Source organism: Lissotriton helveticus, chromosome 8, assembly GCF_964261635.1.
Source record: "Lissotriton helveticus chromosome 8, aLisHel1.1, whole genome shotgun sequence".
In the NCBI taxonomy this organism is placed as follows: Eukaryota; Metazoa; Chordata; class Amphibia; order Caudata; family Salamandridae; genus Lissotriton; species Lissotriton helveticus.
The window spans coordinates 1,185,170,027-1,185,184,429 of record NC_136069.1 but is presented as its reverse complement, the minus strand read 5'-3'; the positions used below and the strand labels follow the sequence as shown (position 1 = coordinate 1,185,184,429).

At 46.9% G+C, this 14,403-nt stretch overlaps 1 protein-coding gene across 2 annotated transcripts in view; it reads right to left on the bottom strand.

The window, feature by feature from the left end:
- SEPTIN10 (septin 10) overlaps positions 1-14,403 on the bottom strand; it is a 379,629-nt gene that overhangs the window by 312,975 nt on the left and 52,251 nt on the right. Inside the window, exon 2 of one of the 2 annotated variants that reach the window (XM_078658118.1) lies at positions 1,453-1,521. The exons of the other annotated variant lie outside the window; for it this stretch is intronic. Within the exon in view, the coding sequence (XP_078514244.1) occupies positions 1,453-1,521 (69 nt within the window). The remainder of the gene's footprint in view (positions 1-1,452; positions 1,522-14,403) is intronic. 2 annotated transcript variants of the gene reach the window in all.

The window sequence follows — 14,403 nt, the reverse complement described above, 5'->3', positions numbered from 1 at the left end:
TGTGCAAGATGCAATTTGCAATGATTGCACAGTGCTGGATGCTTGTCCGCACTGTGCAATCAGTGCGAACAGCATTTCCCTACCTCACTACAGTTCGCGTAGCGTGCGTAGTGCACTTCGCGTTGCGCTACTACGCAAACTACGCCCAGAGTTAGTCATGATGTAACCTGGATTTTTAGGTCACATCCTGACTATCCATGGCATAATGGTACCCAGCCTGGACTTCCGTGGATGTCACTTACACACTTTTGGCTCTCGACTACATAGTGGTTACTTTAGGATAATGATACCCATTCCTTTCCTACTGTTTGCCATTCTAAACATAATGCTGGCCAAACTCCCATAACAAAGGTAAAACTATCTGCCATATCAAGGGGATCCATGGTATTTAAAGATGCTGATAAATGGACATTGAAGGTCGACTGTCCATTTGAGACATGAGGGCATATGCGTTGTTGGTGAAAGTGACAAGCTGGTGTTTAGGGGCCAAACGTGTTCACTAATAAAATGCACTCCGATATTTTCTCCAGGGGAACCCCCCACCCCCACACACACACTTTGCCTGCCACTCATGTTAATGTCCCAGATTCTATCCGTGCTTAATTTGTAAAATGATAAGTGCTAGGGCCCTGACTAGGGGGCCACTCCAGCTTGCACCACCCATCGCTCCGGTTATTGCTGCCAAAACAACTACTAACCATCTCTCTCACTTGCAAGTGCGACAGTTCAGATGATTCCAGGTCCCCAAAGTTAAAGGAACGGTTGCGGAGGCAGTTATTAGTAATTTTTTATGTATATGGTATTTATACACAACGGTTGTTCTGCTCATCTCTAAATTACATGAGCAGTGCCACCATGTGGCAGACTGTCCTAGCATGGTGTTGACAATTAAGTGCAGGTACAGAGCACAGGAAAAAAAAATGTGCTGGTGCTAAGCACTGGAAACCACCGGCACAAATTAAGCACTGGATTATATTTGGTGTTTGGTGACTATGCTACACCGCTTTCAAAGCGCACCAGCACCAAGGGTTTTAAAGCTGCAGAGACTATTTCTGGAGATAACGATTACATCGAATATTCTCACTTAAGTTAGGAAAGGGATTAAAATCGTTCCAGTCCAAAATAAAACTTGAAAATATACATCAACTACTTCTTTGTGATGTATGTGCTAATAGGTCATTTTGATTAACCATGTGCTGATTATGACTGACCAGATCACATTTGCCCTGACATTTAGAACTAGGTTTTTATACATAAGCAAATGGTCCCACGTTTATCAAAAAAGGTCTTAGAAGGGAAGTCCTTCCTCCACATCCACTTGCTGAAGGGATTATGGTCAGTTGCTGCACTCGCTCATTCAGTAATCTTAAATTGTATTGAACTGAATCCACTGACTAGTATTCATACTATAAATCATCCCAGCACTGTACACAATTCCTCGTCAGAACTTACCTCCCTTTCATGGCCATTTTCAGGAGGGAAGCTCTGCGGAGTTCTTAAGCCCAAACTACACTGATAGTGCTGGAAACAAAGAGAAAACAACTCATTAAGTGATATTACATGATGCAAGTTGCCACTGTTACACAAAACGCCACGTCTGGGAGTAAACTGATAACAAGAACTGAACAACGTGTATTTGCCCATTACATATGGCAGGACCTATCTAAATTGACACACATAGCAAGTATCTGTTGCTTTCGGTGTTGGAGTTTGAAAACCAATTTAATGATGCATCACTTTAATACATAAAATTAATGTAGGCTTTCTAGAATCAGCTGTAACGTGACATAGCAAATGGTAGGTTGCTGATGTGCAAAAATAATTGTGCAGCTAGAAAATCAACTGAATATAGATAAGCACTGATGAAGATCAAAAGGCCTGTCCACATATGCATGTGGTGAATGTATTCTGCTGTTATGGGCGTCTAGATTATCCTTGTTCCATGGTTGCCTTGGGAAGTGAACAGTGCACACAGAAGGGTTTTTGTGTGTCTCTTCGTCTCTGTCTCCACTGACTCTCACAGACTGAAAGGAACAAGCATTTGCAATGCAATAGATCTCGCATTAGTAAAAGTTTGAGCTTTTGGCGTTGCAAACACTAATGCAACACCAATAGCTCTAATTTTCAGTAATGCGAGACCTATTGCATTGCAAATGCTGCCTTTCAACCGGAATGTTAATTTCCTACTTAAAAAGTGGACAGATTAATAGCGAGCAAGGGAGGGAGCAAGATTATGGGAGAGAGTGGAAGAGGAATATAGGGAGAGGTAGAGGAAGAGATGTGGGATAGGAATAGTGAAAGGGACGAAAAGGCCAAAGTAAACAGAACGCACTGATAGATAAAAACCTAGGGTAGATGCTCACAAACCACGTTATTTTGACAAAACATGATGTCTGCAGTATTATGGAAAACAAAAAAACTGCAGAGATTGCTCATCGTGACGGAAAAGAGATGGTTCATGTGTATTTGGGGGTGAGATTGTTTATTTTCGAACGGAGTTGAGACATGAATTTGGAGTGTGATAAGAAATACTGGGGGGGGCGTGGTTTCAAGGCTTATAAATGGCAAGCCAACAAAATAAGCAAGCGGAAACATGAAGGAGCCAGCCATAGAAGGAAAATTATGGTTGAAAAGTACTGTCCACTTACAGAAGGTGTACAGTGAAGGGACTTGCATTTGGCTCCCTGACACGGAGATGGACGCTGTAAACACTGCAAAACGATGGCCCAGGAAAGCTGCCTACCCGGTAAATAAGCGCACATGACTGGGAGGGTGGGGAAAGGGGTGTCAGCAGCACGGGGAAGTGGTGAGAGGGAGGTGAAAGAAGGAACACGGTTGAACAAAAAAAAGTACCTGAAACACAGCGTATGCAGAGGAGATACACTAACGAAGCTCAATGAATCGGTGTTTGGTCCATGTGCAGGAGAAGAACCCGGAATTGACGCCCTGCCTGTATTAATTAATTAGGAAGCAGTAAAGAACAAGCATGCGCCGTGATAAAACAAAGTGCGGCAACTATGTAAATAGAACCTATGTGCTAGCGGCCCATGAAGTGCACAGGAAGTTGCGGTGTGCCGCGTTAACAGGGTCAGCAGAGGCTTTTATGCACCCAAAGTCATGGCGCACCATGTTAGCAGGGTCTGTCCCTGATTGTGAAGGAGAACCCTGAACAAATCGGGTCGAGTGTGTAAGGCACGCTGTGCCCACGCCGCTGCGGTACTGGCAGGGCTCTGAGGTTGCGGCGGCTTACCCAGAAGTAGAGGAGGAGCAGCACATACAAACACAACAAACAGTATGGCAGGCCTAGTGGGCATGGCATACTATGCCCATGCTTCTGCAGCACTGGCGGGGCTCTGAGGCAGCGGCGGCTGCCCTGAAGTACAAACACAACAAGGTGGAAGAGATGCCGTGCGCGAGCAAAATATCCAGTCCAGGTGGGTGAGCCGAAAAGGAGACATGAAGGGAACAAACAAGCCTCACTTGCAATGAAAAGGAAGCGTTCAGCATAAATCGTGATGCGCGCTAATCAAAAGCATGGGTGAAGCTTCCACCCCACTTCCGAAAGCAACCCGACGACAAGAGATCTTGCAGAGCAAGCAGCGCACGCGCTGCGACGCCAGGCAATACCTAAAAATGGGCATGGGGATCAGGCTGGGTGTAGTCCAAGGAGGAGCTGTAGGAGAGTGGAGGGAGTGGTGCGGGAGACCCAGAATAAAGCTTTAAGGGACACCCCAAGGTTTGCTGTCTGAGGTGCAAAGAGAACATTATAGTTCGATTTGGGCTGGAGATAGCACAGTGTGCAGCGCTGGGATAGCACTGCATGCACGCCGAGGTAGAGGGAGCACTGTGTGCTTTAGGGGCTGAGGCATGTCTAGACTGGTGCAGAGGTGCAGGGGGCATTGGGAAAATCTGAAAGGGGTCCACAGTCACTTTGAGAAGTAGAATGAACTCTGTAGTCAGGGGCGGTTAGCGAAGGAGCCTCACCTCACTGCCATAAGGCAGTGCAGAGGAAAAAGAAAATGATAATAACGAGTTTCGTTATTATCCTTTTCTTTTTCCCTTCCTAGGTGCTGGCGGGGCTGGCCAGAGCAGGGGCCAGCGGAGGAGTGCTTTGCCCACTCAAAGTGCGCATGAATTTGACCGTCCCTCTTGGGCCGGCCAAACATTCATGCGCACTTTGCATGTTCCCAACCAGGCTGTGTAATGCAACCTGGTGGGGAACATGCTCCCTGTTCCTGTCGGAGCGCAGAACCACGGTGCTCAGTCCAATCAGAATGCTGCAATACAGCACTTTGATTGGCTTAGGGACCCTGGGAATCCGAGTGCTTGCCCTGCGACGAGGAGACTGGAGAGGCTGCAGAGAGGCAGCGGCTGCCGGCGCGAGCAGCAGGTAAGTTTTATTATTTTTTGTTACTTTTTTATTCTCTACCCCATTACTCCCCACACATCCCCCTGCTGCCGTTCCCTACCAGCCGCCACTGCCTGCAGTGCAGGGCTAGGCTAGTTGCTCAACTATCAAGAGACATCTCCTTTCTTCTATTGCTTTGAGACAAAAAGGATCATAATCATAAATAATATAATTTAGGGGTGAAAGTGAGTGGAAACGATCATTTAATTAGGCTTTATTGTAGAAATGTAAATGAAGATTTTGAAGTGCATAACATGCCTGGGGTACAATATGAAGGGGGAGAAAATTACTTCAAATCTCAGAAAGTAAATGTGAATATCTATATGACAGGGGAAAGGAAAGTTCTTCTAGCTAGTGAGTGATTAGGTCTTCGAAATGTCTCCTCCAAGAATATGGGTCAACTGTGAATAAAAAGGCACAAATAGAAAAATATTTTTAAAGCTAAATCGAAATTCAAAGGAGGAGATGGGTCACAGAACCACTAAAACTTTATTTGAAATTGTAAAAACATCAAATTAGCTCACATCCCCATTCCCCACAGTAGTGAGGAATGTTAAAAAAAAACAACAAAAAAAACGACAGTGGCCAAGAAGTCTACAGCCGCTTTGTACAAAAAGGTACAAATGATTGAGCTGTCCTTCCTGCTCACTTAGGGAGTTTAAGCCAAAACTGACTTAATTTGGGAATCAATGTTTCCTTGGTCATCATTAAGAGAAGCAACGCCTGAAGAATTACTCACCTTTATTGTCAAGCTGCAACATTCCTCGAATTTCTTGGAACCCATTCAAGATATCAGCCACACTGTCACCTCCTACTGATGATTCTAATTCATGCCTCTCACTTAAGCAGCTGTCAGTCTGTTTCACCACTACTAACAAACCGTGGCAAATTCAAAAGGTCTCGCTTTCAAAATGTGAGTGGAGAGCTATTGATTTTTTGCCAGTGCTGGTTTGTAAATATTTCAATTTAGTAAAGGATTAGCAAACACATCTTACGGTATCTCAAAACTGAACACTAAATTCAAGATGCTCAATCTGTATAAATGGCATGTGCTGTTTTTCAAATACTTTTCACTGCAGACACTGCTGTACCTCCTCCCTCGGTTAAAGACCATCATCTGCTACTGCTGCTGTTCTGGTGTCTGTGCACGCACTGCCTGCTTGTTCCAGAAGCAGCAGTGCTCACCATTTTGCAGCAGTGGCTCCTCCTCAATGGCGGAGGAGCGTCGCCCCACTGCCTGGCTCAGAGCCAACAAATGACAAATAAAGCGATGTTCTAGAAACGTTTTATTTTTCATGTGCAGGCTCTAAGCCAGCTTGTGCAGGGATGGGTGGGCGGAGCATGGGAGGAGGAGCGCTATGTGTATTCCCTAAGTGCACATATGTGCTTGGCCGGCAGTCTCAGGCCGGCCAAACACAAATGCGCACTTAGGTTTCTCCAGCCCGGCTGCATTGATCAGCCAGGCGGGAGAAACCACACAGACTCCTTGTCCTGAGCGGAGCGCATTTTCAGCCCTCACGGGCCAATCCACATGCTTCCCTCATAGCATGAGAGCAGCAAGGGGATTGGATGGGAGTCTGTCTTAGGGGCTGTTGGGACCAGGAAGAGGACAGGAGACACGACGCAGGAGGCGGCAGGCAGCTTCAGGTAAGTTCTTTTTTTTATAGATATTATTACTAACACCCCACCACACACTTCCCCTCCCGGGTTTCCTCCCCACACCCCACCACCCTTTGTTTGTGGCGGCCACCAGTGGTTTTCTGGTCTGCTTCTTTATTTTGAAACATGAAGCATTGAAGACTACTTTTTAAAAGAAAATAATAGTACCTTCGGCTGCATTGCCGAGCAACACTTCAGAGTTTCACTATCAGCTTATAAGATGCTTGAAGCCTCAGGTTTGAACTTTAACTACTTCTCAACCACCTCTCAAAAAACGTTTGCTTGGTTTGCAATTTTTACTCCAGCCATGGGGTGTTCCTGCGTGAGTACATTTATGACGCATGATACTATAGCTTAGCTGGACTTTTGTACCAGCCTCCAGCCATTTGATGACTTGAACGCTGGAACTTATGCATGTTTGCCCCATTTGAGGTTCCGTGGCTTGCAATACTCAACTCACCTCCTCACGTGGGGAGATGACAGGGTGGGTGTGCAACATGGTGGTGGACTTAGAGGAAACAGGCTGGTGAGTCCTCGGGTAAGTGTTTTTTGTCCCTGTTGGATCAAAGTAAGTTGGAGTCACATACTTCAATTTATTGCACACATAAATATTTGGCTGCACCACCTTCATCAGAGGGTGTGGAATATGTCATGTGCTTAGGGTGGAGGCGCTGGCAGCAGAATCTTCAGGAAGGAGGGGTCAGTGGAACGCTGGTTTTCCAATTTTTTTTTGCACCCTTAGGTAAGGGAACTAAAATACTCTGCCGTATCTTCAGAGCGCAACATGCTCAGAGAGAAGCAATGTGGGGAAGAAGATAAATCAAGTAACAGAAGAAAGGGTAAAAGGACAAATTGAATAACCAACTAGGAGATGGTATAAGGAATGGTTCAGCAAGTGGCTGTGTTGCTCCTCAAGATCGCTCACCAAGATTAAGCCTGGCAAATTCAATAAAGGTATTTGTGTGAATGCACTTGAAACATAGAAAGCATGTGGATACTCCAATTCCCTGCAGTATCCAAAATCAGGGGGAAATATTAGAACATGGTGATTTATTTGCAAATGAAGTGCTGTGTGATTTAGTGCTTTCACCAGGTCTTCCTATGTAGTATCTAGAACCGCGCTTATCCTCATTCCCTTGTTTGCTGCATTACTCTCACCCAGACCACCATTTGTTATCTTTACTATACCAGTCGCAGTTAATAACTCAGATAGACAATGCTATTGTAAGTGGATTTGTAACTCAGATAGACAATGCTATTGTAAGTGGATTTGTTTGACCTGTGGGATAATATTCCTCTTGTGGATGCAAATCTAAAGAGAGTGAAGATTTTCTGACCAGACGACTAGACTGTTAGAGTATGGCGCAAAAGGCTTAGAAAACCAACATCAGTCACAAATGACCAAACCTGCATAAGTTTCCTTTTCACCCCTGTTAGAACTAATGCTCCGAATGCAAAAAATTCTGCATGGTATGCCTGAAACAATTATACATAATAAATAAGTAATGAAAACTTAGACTGAGCTTTTAAAATCTAAAGCAAATGATGTGTGTGCAATAAATGCTTGTACGTCAGCTTTGGTAAGACCAATGTCTCCCACTGAGGAGGATGGGGAAGCAACGGTAGCACCTATTCATAGTCCACCTTCGATGTACATCTCAAGAATACCAATGTTAGTTAAGAAAAGGAGTAATCCAAAGTTTTACCAGATGAACTTTATATGGTAGTAGAGTCCCTGAAGCTCAGAAGGATAGGAAGCGGGTATCTAAACATTAAATTAAGGGTTGTAGAGGAGGCACTGGAAGGGTAGAAAATGGAAGGGTAAAAATGAAGAATGAGGTAAACAGAAAAAGAACACACAATTCCGAGGCAGGTAGATGTTGGGTAACTTCAAAGAAGACAGTCGCAATAAGTAGGTTAGAAAATGTGTCACCGTTTGGCAAACAGCTTCAAACTACAAGGCACTAGACCGTGGTGCCCCCTTTCCCTCCTACTTTTACTGCCCACCACAGAACCACTCATTATAAAAATTAGAGAGAACGCCTCTATTACCAGTATCGAATTTTCTGCAGGCCCACAAAAAGTTTCAGCATATGCAAGCGACATCCTTCTTTTCACAACACAAGCTGACTTTGCCATATCCAACATCATGTCAACTATCAAAGATTATGCAGAAGCCTCAGGTTACTCTCGTAATAAGGACAAAACGGAGGTCCTGCCCTTGAATGTCCACTGCAATAGCTCAGTTATTGGGGGGTCACTGTCTCAAATGGGCTCCAGACAAAATAAATGACCTAGGCATTTGGTTCAGCCAAAACCTTTAAGAATCCTTTGACCACAACAAAAAAAACTCTTGCCATAATTAAAGATATACCAGATAAATGGTAACCCAGATTCAACACATGGTGGTGGTGCATTGAAACCATCAAAATGATGATCTCTCATCAATTTCTTAATTTGCATGTCACCGCTCCACCGGTTGGGCACCCTTTTTACTAAGATAGATCTCCTACTCAACTATTTTCTTTGACAATCCCAAAAACTGAAAATTGCTCTAAAAGATCTAAGACAGTACAGTATACCTAGCGAGACAAGGACTCTTCTGGTTCGCCATGCCCAATACCACGCCTTCAATCTGGCTCACGAATGAAAGCAATCTTGCCCTACCATGCTCCCATTTCCTTCATTACTACCAAAAAAAGGATGGAAGACTCCTCAATCACTCTTGCCAGCACAGGCCTTACGGAAAACCGCAGACAAACTTCCTAATGAACAAGTTACTTACCTTCGGAAACGCTTTTTCTGGTAGATACAATATCTGCCTGTGGATTCCTCACTTTGTGAATATCCCCTTGCATCAGCAACATTCGGAAATTCTTTTTTTCGTAGCCTCGCGCCGATGTGGAGTCCTGACGTCATAGAGACACGACCTCGCTCGCGACTCCGCTGACGTCACCGACGCCTACAATAGGCCCATGCCGGCGTGATGACAACAGTTCCGCCCTTTTTTCCGTGCCATCGAGGCACACGGACGGACCAATGACAGTAGAAATATACAAAGTATACACAGTACACAATAGTCAAGGCAAAACACACAGTGTTAAGCAAATGCAGGAAAGCAATTGAAACATTACCCTGACAACAAAATATATATATACACATTACAATACAGTAACTCTGGTATAGAAGAGTGGACAACGCGGAGGCGGGTGGGTCAGTGAGGAATCCACAGGCAGATATTGTATCTACCAGAAAAAGCGTTACCGAAGGTAAGTAACTTGTTCTTCTGATAGATACATCTGCCGTGTGGATTCCTCACCTTGTGAATAGAGTCCCACAGCAGTCCCCACTCCCGGAGGAGGGTGTCCACTCTTCTAGACCAGGAAATCCTGAAGGACCGAGCGTGGAAAGTGACCGTCCCTCCTCACTTCGGAATCCAAGCAGTAATGCTTCGCGAAAGTGTGGAGGGAAGACCAAGTTGCCGCTCTACAAATATCCTCAACAGGAACACCTCTAGCCAATGCTGAGGTAGAAGACTTAGCCCTTGTAGAATGAGCCCTTATACCCTCTGGTGGTTCCTTACCGGCCAAAGAGTAGCAGATCTTTATGCAGAGGACGATCCATCTCGACAAGGTTCTTTTATGGACCGCTCTTCCTTTCTTGCAGCCAGCAAACCCAATGAAGAGCTGGTCTTCCAAACGAAAGTCCTTGGATCTGTCCAAGTAAAAGGACACCACCCTCTTAGGGTCCAGACGGTGCAGTCTCTCTTCCTCCTTAGAAGGGTGAGGGGGAGGATAAAAGGAAGGTAGGGTAATGGACTGTCCTAGATGGAAGGGAGTTACCACCTTAGGCAGAAAAGCAGCCCTGGTCCTAAGAACCCTTCGATCAGCATGAATGGTCAAGAAAGGGGGCTTGTGACTAAGAGCTTGAAGCTCACTTACCCTCCTTGCCGAGGTTATTGCAACGAGGAAGACTGTTTTAAGGGTAAGAAGCCTCATGGGACATTTGTGGAGAGGCTCAAAGGGAGCACCCATCAAAAAGGTCAAAACAAGATTCAAGTCCCACTGAGGCACAATAAAAGGAGTAGGAGGGAACTTATTCGTGAGGCCCTTCAAAAACCTTAAAACCACAAGAGATTTAAAAAGAGAGGGCTGGTCAGGCAAACAGAGAAATGCCGACAGCGCTGAAAGATAACCTTTCACCGTGGCAACAGCAAGCCCCTGTTGCGCCAGAGAAAGGGCAAACTGGAGAACGTCAGACAGATGGGCTTTCAAAGGGTCAATAGACTTTTCCCCACACCACGAGACAAATTTTGCCCATCTTTAAGAATAGATGGACTTAGTGGAGTCACGCCTGGCTGACAAGATGACATCCACAACGTCAGGCGGGAGGGAAAAGGAAATCAGGTTGCCCCGTTCAATCTCCAGGCATGAAGGTGCAATGTCTGGAGGTGGGGGTGTAGAACCTGCCCCTCCATCTGAGAGAGGAGGTCTGCCCTGAGAGGGAGACGGAGCGGCGGGTGAGAGGAGAGGTGGAGAAGATCTGTATACCACACCCTTCTCGGCCAGTCCGGGGCGACCAATATGACTTGGGCCCGGTCTTGACGAATCTTCCTCAGAACCCGAGGAATCAAGGGTATGGGGGGAAATGCGTAAAGGAGTCTACCTCTCCAACTCAACTGAAACGCATCCCCCAAGGCTCCTTGCATCGGATACTGGAGACTGCAGAATGACAGGCAGTGAGCATTCTCGTGAGTGGTGAACAGGTCCACCTGAGGAGTCCACCACAACCGAAAGATGTCGAGAACCACCTCCGGGTGAAGCCTCCACTCGTGGTCGGCAGAGAACTGCCGACTGAGACTGTCTGCACGAACGTTCAACACTCCGGCCAGATGATTTGCCATCAGACAAATCCGATGGTCCTGAATCCAGGACCAGAGACGCAGAGCCTCTCTGCAGAGACACTGCGACCCCACTCCTCCCTGCTTGTTGACGTACCACATCGCAGTCGTGTTGTCCGTTAGGACTTGAACCGACTGACCGCGAAGGGAAGGGAGGAAGGCCTTGAGCGCCAAACGTATCGCCCGCAATTCTAGAAGGTTGATATGAAGCAACCTTTCCTCTGGAGACCAAAGACCCTTGACCTCCAGATTCCCCAGATGAGCACCCCACCCGAGAGTGGATGCATCCGTTATCACTGTGGCCACCGGAGGAGGCAACTGAAAAGGCTTCCCTTGAGACAGATTGCTTTCCACGCCCCACCAAGACAGATCCGCCGCAGCTTCTCTGGAGATCCTCACTGACTCCCTGAGATCTCCGTTGTGTTGATACCACTGCCTGCGGAGGCACCACTGGAGTGCCCTCATGTGCCAGCGTGCATGGTTGACCAACAGAATGCAAGAAGCCATCAGACCGAGCAGGCGAAGAACCTTCAGGACTGGAACGACCGCTCCATTGTAAAATAAAGGAATCATTTCCTGTATGTCGCGAATCCTTTGAGGGGGAGGGAATGCTCGACATACAGTTGTATCCAGAACAGCACCTATGAACAGGTTGCGCTGGGAGGGCACCAGGTGAGATTTGGGTACGTTTATCGAAAAACCCAACCTGTACAACAACTGGGTTGTCTCTTGCAGATGATGAAGCACAATCTCTGACGATTCGGCTTTGATCAACCAGTCGTCTAGATACGGGAATACAGGAATCCCTAATCTTCTGAGATGCGCCGCCACCACTGCCATCACCTTGGTGAAGACCCGAGGTGCAGTAGTAAGTCCAAACCGAAGAACCGCAAACTGGTAGTGCTGCGATCCCACCGTAAAACGGAGATACCTCCTGTGCGACTTCAGGATAGGGATATGAAAATACGCATCCTGCAAGTCGAGCGACACCATCCAGTCTTCTTCCAGCAGAGCCTGAAGAACCGGAGCAAGGGTGAGCATCTTGAATTTCTCCTGCTTCAGATAAAAATTCAAGATCCTGAGATCCAGGATAGGCCGAAGCCTGCCATCTTTTTTGGGGATCAGGAAATACCGGGAGTAGCATCCCTGACCCCTTTCCTGCTCTGGAACCACCTCTATCGCACCTTTTCTCAATAGGGTCTGGACTTCCTCCTGGAGGAGTAACAGATGTTCCTCTGAGCAATATCCCTGACAAGGAGGGTAATTGGGAGGGAATTCCCGAAAGGGAAGGGCATACCCATTTTCTACGAGATTGAGAACCCAAAGATCTGATGTAACCGATTCCCAATCTCGTAGAAAGTGGGTAAGCTGACCCCCCACTGGGCCTACATGATCCTGAATGGCGGATCTAGGGCTGCTTTTCCGTAGCTGGGGGGGTTGGAGGAGGCGGAGGAGGAAGAGGCTTGACGACCTAGAGGACGTGCCCTCGGTTTCCCTCTGTAAGACCTATACAAGGTATTCTGCTGCTGCTGTTGCTGCTGCTGACCTTGTCTATATGATCGAAAGGAAGAGCAGCCAAATCCTCTGAATTTTCTGGTCGTAGAACCTCTGATCTGAAGGCCAAGAGATCTAGCAGTTGCCCTGCTGTCCTTGAATCTCTCCAAGGCCGTGTCAGCTTTCTTTCCAAAAAGCCCCTCACCATCGAAAGGCAAATCCAATAAGGCAGACTGCACGTCAGCGGAAAAATCAGAAGACTTCAACCAGGCTGAACGTCTCGTGGCCACCGCCGTACCCATGATCCTTGCCACAGAATCAGTAGTATCAAGTCCACTTTGGATGACTTGACGAGCCGCCGCCTGAGAGTCAGATAAAGCCTCTTCAAAGTCCTTTCTACAATCCTCAGGAACCTTAGGGACCAATGATCGCATAGAATCCATGAGAGCATGAATATATCTCCCCATAAGGCAAGTGGCGTTAGAGGATTTCAAAGCCATACTAGCCGAAGAAAATACCTTCTTCGCGACTTGATCTTGTTTCTTGGCCTCTTTGTCGCCAGGCACCTGTGGAAAAGCCCCAACTGACTTCTTAGAGCAAGCTGCTTGAATTACCAAACTCTCAGGGGAAGGATGAGAAGATAAGAAAGCAGGGTCTTCAGGAGCCACTCTATACCTCCTAGCCACACTTTTTGAAACCGCAGGGGCAGCAAAAGGCTTCTTCCAAACCTCCATTATGGGGTCCTTTAGAGCATCATTAAAAGGTAGCAAAGGTTCCACAGATGAACTCGGAGAATGGAGGACCTCTGTCAATAAATTCGACTTGAATTCAACAGAGGGTAAAATTAAACCCAAAAGTCCAGCTGCCTTCTTCATGACGACGTGATAAGGTTGAATGTCTCTGGAAGGAGTATCAGACCCTGAAGGCAAAGACCACTCCGGAGAAAACTCGAGACCACTAGCGTCCGCCAGGTCTTCAAAACAATTCCCTTCTAGCTCACCTTCCTCTACTTCAGAAGAAGATTCATCAACCCTCTGTTCATCCAGAAGACGTTGAGCTTCTCTACGAGATCTCATCTTAACTCGAAGTGCAGCCGAATTCAACGTCGAATCCGACGGAGCAGACTTCGGAATCGAATCCGAGGGCTTGACAGGCTGTCCCATAGAATACAAAGGAGCCGGTGACGCCGGAACCGGAGTCGTCGACTTCGGTCGAGCCGGCGTCGATACCGGTGTCGACCTCGGAGGAGCCTGGAATTGCCACAACGGAGTCGGAGCTGGCATAAACGGCATGAAGGGTGCCGGAGCGTATGAGTGAGGAACACCCAAATTAAAAGACATAGGACCCATGGGGCCCGAAGGCGCTCCAGAGGGGTACCATGACCTCGAGAAAACCCAATACATCGCGTTTAAAAACGCAGAGGGGTCCTGACCTGGAGTCGGGAATGGTGGATGCTCAGGCCGATCGAGGTACGTTTGAATCTGTTTCCTCAACAGGATTCGAAACCTCTTCCTCAACAGGAACTCCATCATTGTCATCTGGAGCTGGAGATGGAGCCGGAGACGGAGTCCGAAGGTGAAGCCACACCCTCCTGATCCGACACCTGAGGAGGAATCACCTTTGACCTCATCCTCTTGGGAGACTTCGATCTAGAACGATGACGGGATCCATGTCTCCTTTTCTTATGCTTCTTGTGAGAACCGGAAGCGTGATCGGATGAAGACTTCGAGACCGACGCCTCCCGTGACCTCGACCTCGATCTCGACTTAGACTTCTTCGAATGCTTCGAGGATCTTTTAACCTTACTTGCTTTAAATTTGGCCACAAGAAGCTTGGATTCTCTTTCACGAAGAGCCTTCGGATTCATCTTCTGACATGAAGAATACCCATCAACGTCATGATCCGAACTTAAACACCAGATACAGTCTTGGTGAGGGTCCGT